This window comes from Macaca thibetana, chromosome 9, assembly GCF_024542745.1.
Source record: "Macaca thibetana thibetana isolate TM-01 chromosome 9, ASM2454274v1, whole genome shotgun sequence".
In the NCBI taxonomy this organism is placed as follows: domain Eukaryota; kingdom Metazoa; phylum Chordata; class Mammalia; order Primates; family Cercopithecidae; genus Macaca; species Macaca thibetana.
The window spans coordinates 31,080,977-31,101,939 of record NC_065586.1 but is presented as its reverse complement, the minus strand read 5'-3'; the positions used below and the strand labels follow the sequence as shown (position 1 = coordinate 31,101,939).

At 36.5% G+C, this 20,963-nt stretch overlaps 1 protein-coding gene and 2 long non-coding RNA genes across 7 annotated transcripts in view; 1 reads left to right on the top strand and 2 right to left on the bottom strand.

The window, feature by feature from the left end:
- ZEB1 (zinc finger E-box binding homeobox 1) overlaps nt 1–20,955 on the bottom strand; it is a 185,041-nt gene extending 164,086 nt beyond the window's left edge. For 2 of the 5 annotated variants that reach the window (XM_050805608.1, XM_050805609.1), the window contains exon 1: nt 20,837–20,955. In XM_050805608.1, coding sequence (XP_050661565.1) covers nt 20,837–20,894 — 58 coding nt within the window. In that variant the 5' untranslated portion in view covers nt 20,895–20,955. Of the gene's footprint in view, nt 1–18,598; nt 18,996–20,836 lie in introns of those variants that run through there. The other 3 variants (XM_050805612.1, XM_050805610.1, XM_050805611.1) reach the window with 2 other exon arrangements.
- On the bottom strand, nt 628–20,013 carry LOC126963364 (uncharacterized). The gene is made up of 2 exons (XR_007729042.1): nt 19,883–20,013; nt 628–19,566 (listed from the first exon to the last, which is right to left on the bottom strand). It is a non-coding gene; the product is annotated as an uncharacterized LOC126963364 (long non-coding RNA).
- LOC126963363 (uncharacterized) overlaps nt 20,271–20,963 on the top strand; it is a 162,259-nt gene continuing 161,566 nt past the window's right edge. Inside the window, exon 1 of the long non-coding RNA XR_007729041.1 lies at nt 20,271–20,614. This is a non-coding gene — a long non-coding RNA (uncharacterized LOC126963363). The remainder of the gene's footprint in view (nt 20,615–20,963) is intronic.

Below are 20,963 nucleotides of genomic sequence, written 5' to 3'. Positions count from 1 at the left end.
TAACAGAGCAATTTTACATTAATTTTAAAGACACAATCAAGAAATATTTCTCACTTTCTGAGAAACATTTCATGAAGTTTATAAACCAAAATTTACCAGGGGTATAATTTATTCTCCTGTGATGTGTTGATACGGATTTATCTAAAATAACATAAAAATACCATATATTATATGACCTCCTCTCCGTAGCAGAGAAATGAAGCAAAACAATTACCCAGAGCTCTTTGTGAACATCCCAAATTACCTGACCTGATGGTCACAGCTATAAACTCCTATAAACTATTTTATGTAGGTTCTTTTTTTTTTTTTTTTTTTTTTTTTTTTTAGTTTGAGATAGAGTCTCACTCTGTCACTGGAGTGAGTGGTGCAATCTCAGCTCACTGCAACCTCTGCCTCCCCGGTTCAAGCGATGCTCCTATCTCAGCCTCCTGAGCAGCTGAGATTACAGGTGTGCACCACCATGCCCGGCTAAGTTTTTGTACTTCTAAGTAGAGATAGAGTTTCACCATGTTGGTCAGGCTGGTCTCGAACCCCTGACCTTGTGATCCACCCACCTCAGCCTCCCAAAGTGCTGGGATTACAGAGTGAGCCACAGTGCCTGGCCTTATATAGGTTCTTAACAAATTAAACGTCTTTACTTCACTGCAAGAGCTTTCCTTTTTATTTAAAAGTAAGTCCTTACAATATGCCACACACGTGCAAAGAGACAGGAAATACTTTCTCTTCGAAGAATCTCTAAAAGTGAATTTAGGCCATATACACCATTTCTGCTCTAAAGAAAAATCATTAACTGTCATGTGTTTTGCCTGTTAAAACCATGTGTCACTGAAAGTTAAGCTATTTAAAGTAGCTAACAAAAAGCACAAAGAGAAGCTAAAATTATTAGAGATGTTATATATATGGTGAGCATATATGCCTATAGGATGAGATCTCTCAAGAACGTCTAAAGTAAAGGCTCTAAATGGAGTGTGGGTCTAAATGGGTAAAGAACTATTACTCTAAAGGATTTGTCTGATTCTTCTCTCTTTGTCTGGTGCCTCACTTTAGACTACTACTACTAGTTTCTTTACAAATCACTTAGAATTTTCTCTATTGACAGCCTAACTCTATTTTACTATGAGAATTTCCCAAAGGTATCATGTCAACATCCCTGAATCAAATATCACTCCCCCATAAATGATTTATATACAACTTATGATGTATAAATATCAAATTTATACATGCTACTGTTAAACTTTCTTATTTTAAATCATGACTCCATTAACCCACCTTTGGAAGAAGAAAGTACACTATCACCATTTGTGCATTACGGGTAGATCTGCAATCAGACTAACAGGTACTTCTGCCTATCTATTTTTCTCATCTCATGAACATATGGACACAAAATTCATTGAAGAATAAATCTAAGCAACGTCCAGCAGTGTGTAATTTACCAATATTACTTTTTATATTCCCAGATAAAACAAAGGGAATAATATGATTATTTCATCATAATCTGACAATATGCTGGCACCGCTCAAAAATAGTACCCTGTTTATTAAAGAACACTGAAATAGATGACATACTCCTCTTAGAGACCTACTTCATATGGTCTTTTACGGCTTAATGGTTAAGTGCACAGACTGTGGAACCAGACTGCCTAGGTTTGAACACAGGCTCCACTTAACTAGTTAAGTGACCTTACCAGCTAAGTGACCTTACCCAACACTTTCTGTGCCTCAGTTTCCCTTGACCTATCAAAAAAAGATAGCAGTATCTTTCTCATAGGGTTGCAATGAATACTAAATGAATATTTTAACAATATTGAGAATAGTGCCTGATACAAAAATACTATTGTTTGATAAACAAAATAAAATGTAAGTATTCTAAAATGAAATGTTATATCCACAAGTGCAATAGTAAGAATACACATATTTTAAGTTAGAAAAAAAGTAATACAGTAATATCTTTCTCAAACTTCCTAAAAGATGGTCAATAAACTGAAAATATGTAAAGGTAGAAGCCATGTAAATTTAGTGATCAGAAAAATGTAAAAGAATTAAAAATGCCTATATCCCTAAAAATAAATGAATACATTTTGGAGTATCACACAACCAGGGTTAGAAATTATTATGCTTAGGCTGGGTGTGGTGTCTCACACCTGTAATCCCAACACTATGGGAGGCTGAGGCAGGTGGATCTTGAAGTCAGGAGTTCAAGACCAGCCTGGCCAAGATGATGAAACCCCGTCTCTACTAAAAATATGAAAATTAGCCCAGCGTGGTGGCAGGTGCCTGTAATCCCAGCTACTGCGGAGGCTGAGGCAGAGGCAGTGAGCCAAGATTGCGTCACTGCACTCCAGCCTGGGAGACAGAGCAAGACTCCGTTAAAAAAAAAAAAAAAAGAAATTATGCTTTGTCTGCTATATTAAATACAAAGACAGTACAAAATACTAAAGATACTCAAAAGAAATTGATTACATTTGAGAACTCAGAAAAATTAAACATACCTATATAGGAAATACATGGCAAATAAATACTGAGTTCTCCCAAAAATCATTCATTTTATTTTTTCAGTTACTATTCTAGATTAAATGTTGATTATCAGTAGCCATAAATTACTATCAGTAATTAATATTAAATATTAAAGAATTCTATAAATTTAAGGTATAATGAGTAAATACAATAAATATCTGAGTATTCACCATCATTTTTTTTAAACACACATTATCCTGACCTGTGATATCTACTCTGTGTCCAAACTCACTCATTTCTAAATTTTATGTTTATCATAGACTTGTATTATGTGTATCGGTATCCTTAAACAATATATTACTTAATTTTGCATGTTCTTGGATTTTATATAAATGAAACCACACTATATTTTTCAGTGATTTGTTTTGTTTGAACATTATTTTCCTAGGATGAGCCAGGTTGTTGACCACAGGTGTAATTCACTCATTTTGAGTATTGTGTTGCATTCCATTGTATAAATATACTACAATTTACCCATCCTACTACTGATATGTATTTTTTGTTTTGTTATTATGATCAGTACTGTATAAACAACTACATAAATCACCTGGTATGTTTGTAGAGAGATTTCTCTAAGACATATACTTAGGAATACTGGATCATAGTGTATGTGTATCTTCAACTTTAATAATGTGAAATTATTTCCCAAAGTGAATGTAGCTACTTACATTAGCACCTGCAAGGTTTAAGTGTTCAGTTATTCCATGTCTATACCAATAGCAATATCAGTTGGCTTTTAAGTTTTGAGAATCTAGGAGATGTGAAATGCCTTCTTAATGTGGTTTTAATTTGCATTTCCCTGATCCCTAACGAGGTTGAATATCTTATAATACACTCCTTAGCCAAACGAGTTTATTTTTTTGTGAAGTGCCTATTCAAGCCCAGTTTTCTATCAGATTGTTCGTCTTTATTTCCCTGGGTGGTAGATTTCGATATGTGCTAAATACTGGATTAGGCCCTCTACAGTATCTATTAGTGAAACAAAATTCTTAGTTTTGATGTAGTCATATTTGCCAATCTTTTGCTCTGTTTTATGCCTTTTTATCTTTACTCAAAGTCATTGAGATATTCTAGCCCATCATCTTTAGAAAATGTTACCATTTTACTTTACCTATACCTTTACCTTACCTATAGATTTAGATCTATAATCCATCCATTGGTTTCTCTAAACAGTGTGAGGTAGCAGTCCAACCCCAACTTTTTCTGTTTAATTAACCAACAACCCCAATTATTGAAAGGGTCATCCTATTTCACTGATTGGCAATCCCAGTGCCATCACAGATTCATTTCATGAATGAGTATCTTGCTGTTATCTCTTAGCTCTTCCATATAAGTTTTTGAATTAGCGTGTCAAATTCCACAAAAACCTGTCGATATTTTGATCAGATGGCACAGAACCTACAGATAAAATTGGGGAGAACTGGCACCATTACAATGTTCAAGTTTCCTTCTATAAACATGGTACATTATGCTATTTAATTAGATCTTTATGTCTGCCAATGTTTTATAATTTCTCCATAAAGATATTGAGCATGTTGTTAGATTTACTCAGTGTTTTATACTTTTATAATGATATAACGCTACCTTTTAATTGCATTTCTATGCCAGCAAAGAGTCTGAAAATGTAATTGAATTTGTATGATAATTCTGCATCCAAATTTAAACTTTGAGTAATTCATCTGTGAATTTTTCTGGGTTACACAGATAATCATATAATCTACAAATAATAATAGCTTTTTCTTCCTAATCGTTGTGTTTTGTTTTTGACTTACTGTACTAGCTATACTTCTAGTACAATGTTGACTAAAAGTGGCATTAGCAGGCACACTTGTCCTTTGATATCAAAGAGAACCAATGCTTTCAACACTTTACCATTAAGTGAAAAGAAAGTAGGGCTAGAAATTTTCTTTGAAAAAAAATGCCTTCATCAGGTTAAGAAAGGGGCCTTCTCATTCACTGACTTGCTAAGAGTTTTATCACAGATGGATCTATTGAGATGCTCACATGACTATTTTCCTTTAAACAGATGACGTGGTAAATTCTATTAAGTAACTTTCTAATATAAAACCAACTTTGAAATTCTAGAATAAACCCAACTTGGTTATGATGGGTTACTTTCTTATACATTATTGGTCAAGTACAGTAATTTCCCTTTATCAACAGGGGATACATTTCAAGACCCCCTGAGGATGCCTGAAACCATGGATAGCATGGAAGCCCTATAAATACTATGTTTTTTGGTTTTTTTTTTTTTTTTGATCTGATAACCAAGACGGCTACTAACGGTAACCAATGGGCAGGTAGCATATATAGCGTGGATATGCTGGAAAAAGGAAGGATCCACATCCTAGGTGTACAATTTAAAACATATAAATTTTTATTTTATTTTCCATTTAATATTTTTGGACTGTGGCTGAGCATAGGTAACTGAAATCATGGATAAGGGGTTACTACTACGTGATGATATCTAATCTATGAATTTTTGTACACAGGTCTGAGTTAAAGACAATCATCATTTCTCGTACTTGGAGCTTCGTGAAAAAAAGTTGGGGACAGTCATTTCTTTTTCCAAACTGTGAAATACTCTCTGTACAACTGGAATTATTGTTCTTTGAATGTTTTGTAGAATTTTCCAGTAAACCTGTCTAGAATTGGTATTTTTTCTTTGTAAGAATATTTTTCCTTTATGTTTTAAGGCTATTCCATTTTCTATTACTTCTTGGGCCAGTATGAGCTACATTTTTTTAGGAATTGGTCCACTTAATCTTTCAACTACATTAAAATAAAATTGATCATTCCTGAAACACCTGTAGTAACATTCCCATTTTCATTCTTTGTGACTTCTTTCCCCACATATTAATCTTACCAGTGGTTTGCTAATTTTGTTACTCTTCTCAAATAATCTATTTTTAGTTGCATTGTTTCCTCTTTGAATTACTTTTACTTTCTCTAGTTCATTAATTATTCCCTTGTCATATCAATCAGGGAGAACACTTTTTTTCCTAATTCTTAAAATTGTATGTTTATTATTCATCAACCTTTATTCCTGTAATATAATCATTAAAATCTAATTCCCACTTTAGCTATACATAAGTTGTCACGTACAATAATTTACTGCTATCATTACAAGTTTTTCTTTGACCCACAAATTATTTGGAAATAAACATGTTAATTTCCAAAACACACACACACAAATTTTCTATTTAAGTTAATGGCATTGTAAACAGAAAGTGTAATGTGATGCCAATCCACTGGTATTTGTTAAAACTGGTTGTATTTAACCAGAATGTGATCTTCTAAGTGTTCCTCCTCTACTTTAGTTGTGGGGTACAATGTTCCATGCATGTCCATTACAGCAGGCTTGTAAGTCCTGTTATTAAAATCATCTCTATTTTTAATTTTTTTCTGCTTGTTCTCACATTAACAGAGATTATTTTAAATAACCTATAATAATGATAAATTTACCTATTTCTTCTGCAGTCCTAGTTTCTGCTTAATGTATTTTGAAAATGTATTATCAGGTAGTCACTTATTTAAAATTATACCTTCCTTTTATAACTATTTAGCGACCCTCCTCTCTCGGACAGGTTTTCTGCCTCAAAGCCAACTTTACATTATATTAACATAGCTAAACAACATTTCTATTGATTAGTAGTGTCAGAAATACATTTTTAAATCCTTTTTACTTTCAAGTGAGAATATGCTTTTTGAGATATTGCTTATAAACAGCATATGTTTTGTTATTTTATCCCACCTAATAACCAGTTTCTGTTAAGTGGAGGATTTTTTCAACTCATATGCACTGTAATTACTAATATATTTGCACTTACTGCTGCTATATGCTTTTGTGCTTTTTACTTGTCTTCTCTTTTCCATGTTTTCTTTCTTCAGCTTCTTTACCTTTTTTTCAGATTGAATATATTTTCTTGTTCTACTTCCCTTCTCTACTAGTCTGGAAGGTACACATACCTTCTAGATTTTTATTCCTTATCTTAGAAATTTTAACATGCATGTGTAACTTACCAACCCTACCCATAGCTAATCAATAATTTTACCCTCCCCCCAAGTTTTATACAATGTCTATCTGAACTTAAACATATTTACCACTTCTTTGTTCTTTGTCCTTTTTACTTTTCAGACCTTCCATCTACAACTACTTTCCTTATCTGTGAGAATGTGGTGATCAGAAACTCAGAGAATGTAATGGTGGAAGTATGATCCAATACTGTTACTTGCACTGCTGACTTTACATTAAAGACATACAGCAATTCCTAGGTTCTATACAACTCAGGTGAAAATGAACAAGATGGGGGTGTGGCTGTGAAATCTTAAAATAGCTAACACCTTGTTTTTCTCTCCACATGCTTAATATACTGTCAAAGAATAGACTGTGAAGATCTGCCTTACTGCTTTACACCATTTTTGAAATTAGTACAGTAAAACTCCTTTATCTATTAGCAACAAGAGGAAGATGATGTTCCCCACCAAAAAAGTCAGCTTGACTTGATAAAATTATATAGCATTTTATAACCATTCAGTTTCATTACTGTCACAGATAATACATAGGAAGGTTAAACATGTAAACAAGGTATAGTAAAGTATAAACAAATACTAATGAAATGGGGTTAATTTTTAAAGTTTTGGTTAAAAAATACACTATATAACAACATCAAACACAAAAGTCCCTGAATTAATATACAAAGTAGATCACATGTGAAATGTTTAGAAAATTGATGCATAAATCAAGCACTAATTTTCACATGTGAATTATTAAACTTAAGAGGTTGAAACATGACAAAGATTATATCCTCAGCAGTTGGTCTAAAAAAAGGCACTGGTTTTAATCTATCTAGTAGTATACGGCGTAACTTCCAAAAAAAACGTGAACTGTTTCTATTCAAATAAAAACATATACCAGGCCTGAATTACAGCTATTTTGAATGAGAAACACTCAGGTAAATAAAGTTTTATTTTATTTATTAAATATCTATGACAGAGAACTGATATCAAAGTATAGTAACAGGTTCACAAGGTGGAGCTCTATGCAGAACCATTAATAAATGCCAGAAATAATCCAGAAAATTATCTAGTAATAGTGAGTGAAGAGTATTTTATGTCTTCGGAGAGTCATAATTGATAGAAGTAAAAACATTTTATTCCATAGGTTTGTAAATCCACAACACATTTTTTTGCACTGATTTACTGATTTCAGAAAAGGAAAAAATATATATATATACCATTCCCCTTAACAGTGCAGGGACCAGAAATGCACAGTCAACTTGGTGCATAGATACCAGCCACTCTAACATAAGGCTGCTTATGCTTCTAGTAGCATAAGTCTTTTATGAATTTATGGTGGTGGTAGAAGTGGTAGTGGCAGCACCATTTCAAAGCAATTACTATGCAAATCTATTAGTATTATCAGAATAGATAAGCAAAAACTCAGGAAAGCAGGCTACATCAGGTTTTACAACTTTTTTCACTTTTAGTAAAGTATATATATTAAATTTTTAATCATATTAACACTGCATATATAAAGAAACAAAATATTACGAATTACTGTATATAAATGTAATCATGTCACTCTTTGCTTCAAGACCTGTGGTAATTTCCCATCATGTCCAAGATAAAATCTAAATTCAGGATAGCAATATAAAGCAAATTCTTATGCCAAATTCTTCATTTGCTTACTATCCAATTCTCGAGCCTCATCTCTAGCCATTCTTCCACTCACCCTATACAGTTTTACCAAACGTGACTTGAGTCCCACAATATGTGTGTGCATCTGTGTCATGCCCTTTGCATATACTATTCCCCCTGTATGGAATATTATTTTCCACTAGGATATTTTACTAGGATAACCTACACACATACTTTAAGACTTGGTTTAAGCACCATCCCCTCTATGCATATAAGACAGAATATCACATCAGTTACCAAACTGTATTCTAAAAGTTCTAAAGATTTCTTTCCTCATTTTTCTTCCCTACCACACTATAACCTCCTTAGGGCAAGGTACTATATCTCTCATCTTTAGAGTCTCATTACCTTACATACAATAATCCATTATATTCATTCCACAGATGAACAAACATAGGCCTAGATAAATTGAATTATTTTCTCAATTTCAGAGGCCAAATAATGGCAGATTCAATATTAGAGTTTAGCACTTCGGGCCAGGCATGGTGGCTCACGCCTGTAATCCCAGCACTTTGGGAGGCTGAGGTGGGCAGATCACGATGTCAGGAGATGGAGACCATCCTGGCTAACACAGTGAAACCCTATCTCTCCTAAAAATACAAAAAATTAGCCAGGCATGGTGGCATGCGCCTGTAATCCCAGCAACTCAGGAGGCTGAGGCAGGAGAATCACTTGAACCCGGGAGGCGGAGGTTGCAGTGAGCCGAGATGCCACTGTATTGCAGCCTGGGCAACACCGCAAGACTCTGTTTCAAAAAAAAAAAAAAAAAAAGGAAAGAAAGAAAAAAAAGAAAACAATTTAAGACATTTATTTAAGACTTCGTCTCAGTTCAATGCTTTTTCTATAAATGCACCTAAGGATACCAGCTCATAAGGAATTATATTATGCATTAATATACAGAACGTTCAAGACAGACACAGAGCTAAAAGGAGTATTAAAAAGTGAGATCTTTAAAAACAAAAATAAGACACAAGTTACTTATAATGAATTTTCAAGGAATAGGAATAGGTGATAAAATAGAAAAGTTAAAAAATTATCTTAAAATAATTACATAGGAATAAGTAATATCTGTATTTTCTAAGAAATGAAATAAATATAAACGCATCTGTAATCAACTTACCAAAGTTAAAAGTAACTAAAAACTTTTTCTTTAGTTATAACAAAGTGAGGGGGTAAAATATGTAGCCAAAAATCAGTAAGATCAAGCATTTATCTCAAGGAGAAAACTACATCCCTTAAAAACTCAAGATAAATGTTAGGTTTAAACAAACTCCCCATCTAAAGATAAAAGCTACGAAACATGAAAATGAATTGGTATAGTGTTAAATTCCTTAAAACCTTGTAGGAAATAAGAAATCTTGAAGACAACACTCACATTCCCCTAACGATGGCCACTCTCCTTAGGCATCTTTCTCTGAAACTGTATCTTCATTAAAGTATATTTCAGTGAATTAAAATGTGTCAAGGACACGAAGAATCTTGAAACCCTGACTAGGCACAAAGTACTCACTCTCAGTTAAAAATGTTCAAAACCAGGGAAGTAGGACTTGTGTTCCTCTATAATCCTGAGCTTTGGGTCTTAGTTGGGCCCTAAGAAACATTTTTACAAATTTCAAATAAAAAATCTCATGCCAAATTCTAGTGAGTTAAGACCAAACATTAACCTGAAATGGACTACAGACTTAAACGGTAAAGCTACAAGCTTCTAAAAACACATGGGAGCAAATCCTGAAGATCTGGAATAGGCAAAGACTTCTTAGAAAGGACACAAAGCTTAAATTAATAAAATTATGAATTAAACTCCATCAAAATTTAAAGCTTTGGTACTTCAATGGTACCATTCAGAAAACTGATAAGCCAACAGAAAGAGAGAAATATCTTTGATACCTGTATCCAACAAAAAATTTTCGTCCAGAATATACAAAGTTAACTCTTACAACTAAATAATAAAAAGACAATCCAATTAAAAATGGACAAATTATTTGAACAGACAGTTCACAAAAGAAAATACACAAGTGGCCAATACATACACCAAAAGATCTTCAAACATCATTAGTCACCAGTGAAATCCAATCAAAACCAAAATGATACTACCACTCATGTACTAGAATGGTTAAAATTAAAAACACGGACAATTGTTTGCAAGGATGTGGACAATTAGAACTCTCATACATGGCTGGTGGAAATGTAAAAATGTTTGTTACAAGCAGTTTGCAATTTTGCAGTTTCTTACGAAGTTAAACATACACTTACTATATGTATTTAGGGGTACAGTTACCTGTACTGTAACTGTACTCGTAAGTATTGACTCAAGAAAAATGTAAGATATATATGCATATAAATTTTTATGTAAATGTTCACAGTAGCTTTATTCATTAGAGCAAAGAACTAGAAACAACCCAAGTTAATAGTTCCATTGGAGGTGAATAGCAACACAAATTGTGTATTTGGTGACACAATATTCATACAATATAATATTACTCGGCAATACAAAAGGAACGAGCTACTGATACTTATTAATTTTGGTAATACCCTGAGCAAAAGAAGGTGCACAGAAAGTACATACTGCATGATTTGGTTTATATGAAAATCTAGAAACACTAAATCTAACCTCTAGTGACCAAAAGCAGATCATTGCTAGGGGCAACAGGTGGGGAAGACTGGCTGAGATTGAGTACACAAGAACTCTTTAGGATGATGGAAATAATATTCGACTACATCTTGATTGTGGTAGCAGTTACACATGTATATAAGTATGTCAAAACTCTATCAACATGTACATGCATAGTGGTATTAATTGTACATAAATTATACCTCAATTAAGTTCACATGCACATACACACACACACCAGGGTATGGTTTTAACTTTTGTCTTAGGATAGTCCTGATCTACAACCATAGGAACATAGTAAGACAGCCATCTTCTTAAATATATTCCCAGCCAAATGGATGTATGAGAAGGTGCAGACTCCATGTTGCTTAGACTATTCAAATATAGAACACACAGCTTTTATTCCTGGGCTTTGGTTCTTTGATTTATGTAACTGAAAAACAAAGGGACATTATCCTTGAAGTTCCTATCAATGTTATACATAAAAGTGATATGGTAAGGTCTCTCTCAATATAATGCCCCTTAAAAAGAGTCCAAGGAATCCTTCCTAAAGCTGAAAGGCATATCAAAAGTAGCATTAAGATGAAGCTTCAGTGTCTATTGATCATTTAACAGCTTTGTCCAAGGTCTGAACGAAGCAATGTTAAACGTCAAAGCTACAGAAACAATGAACAAATTTTACAGCAACCCCCTTTCAGATGGTAGTTACATTAGCTGGAGTTAATACTGGACAAAGGATAAAAAATTGTCAGTTGATTCAAGACATATTTAAAATAAATTAATTTAATAAGTAAAATTTTAAATGAACGTGTTGAAAACTTAAAACATGTATTAGGCACAATGCCTCATATGCTTCATTTAAACTTTCCCAATTCTGAGACTGTCATGCCCAATTTACATGTAGAGAAACTCAAGCATAAAAAGACTAAGTAACCTGGCCAGGGTGATAGCTAGTAAGTTACAGGATCAACCCAAACTCTTAGCTGCTATATTTGTTCCTCTTAAGAAAGGCTGTATTCAAAAGGTGAACTCCTGATGCATCAGACATATAAATATGAAAATTACAACTATGAAACTAATGGAAGAAAATTCAGGAAAATATCTTTATAATGTATAGATTAGGAAGGACTTCCTACTACCCATAAAGTCAATATTTTGACATTAAGGATTCCTGTACCATAGTCAAATGACTGACACATTGGGGATTATTATCTCAAATACACAAGGAATTCTGGGAAATCAACAAGAAATGGAAATGTATCCAAAAAGAGGGGTAAAGGGTATGAATAGGCCAGACATGGAAAGCGAAATCCAAACAGCTAGCAAGGATATGAAGAAATGATCAACCTCCCTGATAAACAGAGAAACATAAATTAAAGCAACTATTAGATTATATTTAGCAACTGAAAAATTAGCAAAATGTAGAATGTTCTACAATACCAAAGGCTGGCAAAAATGTGAAAAAATAGTTCTTTTACATTGTTGGTGAGTGTAAAAAATGGTGTTGCTGTTTTAAAAATAATTTCACAGAATTTAGTAATTATTAAATATGTGATTGAACTATACTCAGCAATACTATGTCTGGACAATGCCATGTCCCTAGATATGGTAGTGCCCGAAACTCTTCCACAGCCATTAGCAACATGTAGGAGGATGTTTATTACAGAATTATTGGTATCCAAGAATAAGAGTCAATCTGGGAATCTGCGATTAGGGGAATTGATAGGTAATTTGTGCTTACTACATAAATGAAATATTGCAAGGTTAAAAGCAATGAAATAACTGTACATATAGCAACATATCTAGCTATCAAACAATGCTAAGTAAAGAAAGTAAATTGTAGGTCAGGTGCAGTAGCTCACGCCTGTAATCCCAGCACTTTGGGAGGCTGAGGCAGGCGGATCGCCTGAGGTCAGGAGTTCGAGACCAGCCTGGCTAACACGGCGAAACCCCGTCTCTACTAAAAATACAAAAATTAGCCAGATGTGGTGGTGTGCACCTGTAATCCCAGCTACTTGGGAGGCTGAAGCAGGAGAATCACTTGAAACTGGGAGACAGAGGTTGCAGTGAGCCGAGATCACGCCATTACACTCTGGCCTGGGTGACAAGAGTCAAACTGTCAAAAAAAAAAAAAAAAAAAAAAAAAAAAAAAAAGAGAGAGAGAGAAAGAGAAAGAGAAAGAAAAGAAAGGAAAGGAAAAGAAAAGAAGGGAAAGGAAATTATATAGCAAAGTAGCACTTAGTAAATACAAAACACACAAAAGAGGTACAAAATTTTACAAAGCTAGCTATAAAACCAAGAGCATAAATAAAACATATTAGATTGGGTCCAAGGTAGGAAGGATAGAGTGAATTGGAACTGAAATTGAGAATAATGACCAAAAGTATAATCCAAATGAGAGGATGCCTCTAAATAATACTAACATTCTGCATCTGAACTATTTTAAGTGATATAAGTACATCAACTACTAAATTTGATAGATACATGAATATGTATTAGAACTCGCCTTTTGTTCAGATGATGAAGCATTCTACACATTTTGGTTTTAACTATAATAAATCTGAAAATTCATGGTATCTAGTTCTTGTTACCATCTTAGATAAATATGCTCAAATGACCTAATAAAAAGAATACTGAACTAGGAACCCAAAAAGCTGTGACTTAGTCCAAGCTAACTAGCAACGTAAACTTGGCAAAGTCATCTTATCTCTTTGATTGTTTGCTTTCCTGCAAAATAGCTTTGGATGATTCTCCCAAATCTCTCCAGTCCAAAATTATTCCACTTTATTTTCTTAATGAATATTTATTCATATAAAGTTATTTTCTGCCTACCCCAATTCCTCCTTCCTTTACTTTCTCCCTCCCAAATAAAGCAAAAACCAAGAGTATCAAAAGAGATTCAGAAAAATGATGTAGCAATAAGAGTGAATAGCAACTTAGTTTTAGGGTAGAAAGGAGAAAACATTAAAAGAGATACAGTGATTTTGACAGCCTTTTCAAGTATTCAAGGCAGAGCAAGGTTAACCTGAGCCCAGGTTCAGAAAATCTACTCCTTGAAGGATTTCACTATATGCTACTCCATATGTCACTGTATCTGCCTGGCATTACCCCTTCTGAAAACACACATTAAAGTCTCTTCCAGAGTTTCTACTTAAAGGCCCTAAATTTCAGCTTATCTGTGTCAGTTTTCAGATAAAAAGTTACTTTGGAAAAGATGATCTTCCATATTAAAAATGTACAATTCCAAGAAAATGAGTTTTTTCATCAGCAAACTGGTTACACTCAGCACTATCTACTTAAAAAAAGACAAACCCAAAACCAAAGACTCTGCTAGAATTGTGGATTAAATGAATACAAAGACCTTAAGAGTAAGGGAAATCAGAATATATTTTAGGTGGTAACCATGAATAGTAACAGGTATCTAAATAATGGCATCACATTTTATTAAAAGAAAATTGAAATCAGAACACTTAGAATATCTTAAACATTTAAAATTGGAATATTTTAAAAAGAGAAAACGGGACTTTCAATACAGAATAAAACAATAAAAAGAAATTAACATAATTTATAAATTTATCTTCCATTCACATTTAATTTTAAATCTGAATGGGGGAGGGGAAGGGAGAGGAAGGGAATTAAGAGATCACAAAACATCTGTTATGAATAATTTCAGCACAGATGTAGTTGTTACTGCAAAAGAGATGAAGGTTTTCCCAGGCTGTCATACTGACAGGTTTTCTACAAATAGTCATAGTTCATACCTCAACTTCCAAGTACCAATTCTCAATAAATACATAATGTTGATTAGGAGGAGAAATGTGCATATGGGCAGATCAATGCAATCCCTATGTATAGAGGGAACATGTATTAAACAATAGGGAGCTGTTTGAAGAAACAGAGAAAAGTAACTTCGTAGAGAATGAAAACAGAAGACCTTAAAGTTTCATAGCTATAATACAAATAGACACTTGAATTCAACTTTTTGCTTTTCCTTTCATAATCTTTCCATTTATCTACATCTGTATTCTATACTCCAAAAATATGCTTTAACAAAATTAATGAAGTTCTAAAAATTAAGTTGCTTTCTCTGAAAACAATCATAAAGCAAATTTTACTTATTAGAGAGCATTTTGCTACTTAAGTACTGTATTATATTACCATCTTTTTAAGCAACCCAGTTTTAGGTTAACAAACAGTGTAACCCACCTCCATCAAGGCTAAAATCCAGACATGCTCATAACATACTGAAACTTTTATTTAGTAAACTGACGTCCTAAAGATGTTTCCTTTAGTGATACAATACTCAAAACACTGCCCCATGCAAAAGAATGATTAATTTATATGGCAATGCCTACATAATAGATCAAATTTAATTTTAACTAGGGTTGCTACAAAACTTTCTCTACTACATATATTTCTATTTGCTTTCTACTTTTAGTTCATACCTAGTTGAATGATCATTTAGCCAGTAATATGTACAACATCTATCCTTTTAAAAAGTATTTTAAAAAATCATTTTATCATATTTCCTAATCAGGACGCTTTTCTAGTTTAAAATTTCTTCAGTTTTCTTTCAACAATGCACTTTTATTTTAGCTTATCTCTCAATTGGAAATAAACAGCATGCATTTCCACATAAATTAGTGACCGTACTGCAAAGAAACCTTTTTAAATCCTAGTTCTACAGCTTCACGTTTTCTAACGTCTTGTTGTACTCTTGCACACTAATGCATATCTTCTTCCAACATCTGCATGATTTTTCTCCTCCTCCGCTGCAATTCAATACAGGTAGTTAAGAGTAGCTAACAATATAATTCCACATGATACTGCATCTGTGTTTACATCTGGCTCTAACCACATGCTTACAAGTGATTTATACAGGTAAATCCAAAAGGAGGAAAAAGCAAAATAAAAACACAACTATGAGACATCATTATGCTGTCATTTTAAAAATATAATTCTCAATTTAACAGAAGTTTCTCAGCACATGCTTCAAAAGCTACTACATAGGAGGGTATACCATTTCAAACATACTGGAGACTACAGAAAGGAAGAAAACAGTACTAAACAAATATTTCACATGCTTTTTATATCAGGGTCATCTTAATAAATGATTAATACTTTCCATTTATAAGATACTTTAAGTTTTGCTCCATGCTACAATGTATCTCATGACTTTGTGGCCAAGTTTCTGAGTTCATAAACATGTAAGTGAATCACACCTATTCACTACTGAGCCCTCAGGAATTAGAATACTAAATTAAATAAATACCTGTCAGGAAATGAAAAACTATTTACACACACACACGAATAACCATGACATCCTAAAATAAGAAATTAACACAGGCTTACCTGGCAATTCAATACCTACTTAGTTCAAGATAAACACTATGGCTATTCCATTATGGTACTGATATTGATGCATTTATAGAAACACCACTACAAATAATTAAGGAAATAAATACTTTAATGTTCTACTTAATGAGAGGCTTAAAATTTACAGTTATATTAATATACCTATAAGGACACAAAATGAAAAGACATAACTAAATACACTGTCTCATGCAATTATTTATATGCAATTTATAGTTTGTTGAAAGGAGTTATTTTAATACAACCATACAGCAACGAACGAACTACAGAGACTTTTTACTGCATTTAAGATCTCAAAGCAAACTTATATTCTTAATTTACAACTGACAAATTTAAAACGTATGACTATGCAATAACTGATTCTTAACTAAAGAGGTCGGGGAGCACTACCAGTAGGAAAAGACCTGAAGGGGAAGGAAAAGATAAAATCTAAAAATCGCTAACATCTGAGTGACTGCTAGTTACCACCTCCTTTAGTAGCTCTCTGCCAACCCATCCATAGTCTAAGTCTACATAAGTTATATAAAAATAATTACAGTATTATCAATCAATTGTAATTCTTACTACTCTTAAACTTTTACCATTTTAGATGTATTTTAACATCTAAAATATGTATTTTAAGGGATCTTACTATTAATTTTAAAAAGGGATGATTAAAAAGTATTCTAAATACGCAAAATAAATATGGGTCAATTATTACATATTCTTCTCCAAACCTAAGAACATAAAACAAAACCTTTTTAAAATAAGGAGCGATGCAACTGCTCTAAAACAAAAATGAATTAGTAGCAACCTCAATTAGAGACTTAAATAACTCAAATTTATAAAATTATTCAAGTTAAAACAGTCCTGCTTCTTTCTAGTTTTGGCAAACTAGAAAATGCCTATGCCTAATTTAACCAAGGCTAGTTTTAATTAACAATAAGACTTAGAATTATACTGAAGGTCCCAATCAGCACAGTAGATAGAGAGACTTATGATACTACTACACCAATAATCATTTTTGTTAGCATCCTCTACTGGTGGTTTCCAATGACAGCAAGGGGAAATGGTGCTGATGACAGAAGGATATGTACCTGCTATTCCATCTAAAGAGAATTAATTAGCATGTGGTCATTAGTAGCTAGAGTACATCTCTCTCTCTCTCTCTCAAAAAAAAAAAAAAAAAAAAAAAGGAAGAAGAAGAAGAAAAAAACCACATAGAAGAAAGCAGAAAAAGAGAAAAGACAGATTTTTAAAACACAACAAAGCATGAAATTATAAATGGTAAAAACTAATTCAAGCAATTCTAATATCACTCCTTTATGGATGACTAACATTATCATAAAGTTACCACACAAGGCTTGATGCTTTAGCCAAACCTTACCCAACTGGTTTACCCCTGTCAGTTACATTACCTGATACTCCCTTTAATATCTTACCTTCAGACATATTCCAGAAAGGAAATTAAAATATTTTACAGAAGCCTTAGCAGCAAAATCCACATATCTTATTTCAAAATGAATAAGACATTTACATATATAAAAAACAACATAAAGTATCTCTCTACGACAATCTTCCACTGTATACATCACGTATTTCTTCATTAAAAAGATTTGAGAGTTAACATTTTGCCAGGCAATTCTCTCCAATAAACATCTGCAACTTAAATATGACTGCACTGCTAAGAAATATTAACCAGCACATATACTGAGGTTTCACAACACAATGGAATATAACTTCATTTTTAATTTGCAAAATATAAGGCTAAATCAAATAGCATGACTACAATCACCAGCAATGGATGAAATGCATTTGAGAACAAAAAGAAATACAAGGACAGAGCCAAAAGTGATGAAAATGGAAGATACCTGTAGTAGTACAGTGCTACCTTAAACACCTTTTGTTTTCTGAGAGTAATGCATACTGCAGACAAGACGTTTTGTGCTGAACAGACGCAAATCTGTTTTTCTAATATTAAACACAAAGGAAAAACACTGACATCAAGCATGGTAAATAAATCCCTCCCTTGAGAATGAAAGCAGCAGACAGGAGGGGGCTGACATACATGCAGGAGAAAACTAAACACCATCTTTTTTCTACCTGCACAAGTTGCCATTTGCTGCAGCGATCAAGAACCTCTTTTTCTTGTTGATTTCAAGTACCTTTCAGGATCGCTTTTCCCCCCTTAAGTCATCTGTTGATATGCCTTACAAGTGTAATATTCATATCAGAGGATCTTAAGGAGAAAAATCCATTCTTTCCTGTTCAGGTAAACATATTTACAGCAGCTGCACAGACGCTGGGTGGTTCAGACTCACATGTCACACACATGTCGTCAGCAACAAGAAAAGCCCCTTTCTCTGGCGATCAACATTTTAAATAAGGTAAAAAGCGAACAGCTCTTTCCGAACCAACTTACCTTTCATAAAGCCACATCAGCAACAGCGGCAACAGCTCAATATAGAACACACACTATTTGACGCTAAAACAGGAAATTAAAATTGCAATAGCCTATGCTCCACTCCTTGCTATAACAAGTCATCTCTCCACAATGAGGATACCAAAATACCTTTCGATTATAATCAATATACGTCTTTAAAATGCAAGTGTTTATTTGAATAATTAAAATCACTCATGAAAGCAGTGATTTTAATGTCGACTCGAATATATTAAAAACATATTTATGGATTGAAAGGAAACATCTTGAAACAGCTTAAAAATCTTCGTATCTGCTTCTAGACAGGAAATCCCACACAAAATCTAAAATTGCCAGGAAAGGTTACAAAACCTCGCGTTTCGCATCCCAGAGGGGAGGGAGAAAGGGAGCCCAGGCGCGGGGGGTGGGGCGGGGGAGCAAGAGAGAGTTTTCTCCTAAATACGTATTTCCTCGTTTTCTCGACGCTGCAGCGGTCCCATTATAGACGCATTTATTGCCCCTCTCTTAAAAGTCATTTTAAAAATAACGCAGGAACCAAAGCGAGCCCCTCGGTCCGAAATGTACGTGTAATTCCTTATATAGCCTGGGCTGCGGCCGGCGGCAGGGCCGTTGCCGCCCATTATTATACAAACAGGTACCCGGGCGGCGCTGGCGGGGGCTGCTCTCCCCGCGCTCCCGCCGCCCCCGGGCGGACAAGTCTCGCCCCTCTCGCCACAGGAACTGTCCAGACAATAACAATCAGCAGACATTTCCCTGCTGCACGAGAGGGAGAGAAAGCACAGCATCGCCCCGAGATAACCAGAAATACAATCAACTTACAACGTCTCTCCAAACTGGAAAAGGCGACTGTGCAACCACCACCACATGTTCAGGTCTCGATCCCTCGGGCTGTGTGTCTCTCTCTCTCTTTTTTTTAACTCTCACGCCAGGCAGAGGGGTGTGTGTTTCCCCTGGCACAGCAGCACAAATCAATAAACACTGCAGCTGCGGCGCGAGTAGCAGCCCCGCGCGTCCGTCTGTCCGTCCGCCCCCTCCCCCCACCCTCCTTCCACCCAAGACCCAGAGCGCCATCCAAGCCCCATTATCCGGCTTCAGCGCTCCGTGCGTCCGGCCCAGGTAACAACTTCCCCAAAAAGCGAAAGAGAAAAGCGCGAGGCGCACGCACACCGGCCTATCCCGGCGCAGAGACCGCGTCTGCCCCGGGAGGGGGATCTGTCTGTGGTGCTTCCCGGTCTCTAAGCCCAGGTAACAACTCCGCAAACACACCCGCCGCCCAGCTCGCCTCCATCCGCGCGGCTCCCGGTGGCGTTAAGTGGGTGCCTTTCCTGCCCTGTCCCCGCGCCTCCCCGCCGCGCCCCGCCAAACGTGGACCCCAATCGCGGGGCTCGTAGCGGAGTCCCCAGGCCGGGGCTCTGGGCCCGGCGGCGGGAGGCGCCGGAGAGGAGGGTCGCTTAGGAACCCGCGCCCCCGCCTCTAATCCCCGTTCCGCGAGCGCGCCCGGCCCGCAGGTCCCAACTTTACCGCCGCCGGCCAAGCCCTGTCCGCCCGCGGCGCGCACCGCCGGCGCCCGCGCACACGCGCGCACGGACCCCACGCAACCCGCGGTCGTCCCGTCCCGCCGCCGCCCGCCCGCCGCGCGCCCACAGCCCGGCCCGAGTCGCGGGGCCCGAACGACGGCGCCAGCCGGGGCCGCGGCGCGCGGAAGCCACTTTGCACGGTCAGCGCCGGGCACAAGTTTGTTCTGCGGCTCCCGGGTGCTTGGGCGCTGAGGGAGAATCCCGCCGAGGGGGCCGGGAGGAAGTGCAGAGGGAGGCGCCGAAGGGTACAAGAGTGGGGAAAAGTGCCGAAAGAAGCAACAGCCGCTCCACCCGGGACCAGAAAAGTGGCCAGCGCGTCCCGGCCGCCCGCCCTGCGCCGGGGATGCGGCGGCGCCGGCGGCGGCTAACGGTCCAGGGAGGCGGCAGGGGCGGCTGGAGCCGCTAGGCGGAGAGAGACCAGGTAAGAGACATAACGGTTCAGGGAGAGCGAGCGGCCGCGGCGCGGCTCCGGCAGCGACGGCAGCGGAGGGGGGCAGAGAGCACTACTTTCTACTTTCCCACTCCACTTTGCCGTCCCTGCCCCGGCCGCCCCCAGCCCGGCTCGCCCCTCTCACCCCCGGGGGCGCCCCGGCTGCCCGGCTCCCCCTGACTCCGCTGCTCCCCGGTCCCCTCCGCCACTCACCGTTATTGCGCCGCGGGTTCGCCTGCTTTCTGCGCTTACACCTGGGGCCATCCGCCATGATCCTCTCGCTTGTGTCTAAATGCTCGAGTCACCTCCTCCCCCTCCCTCCCCCTTCCCCCCCACCCCT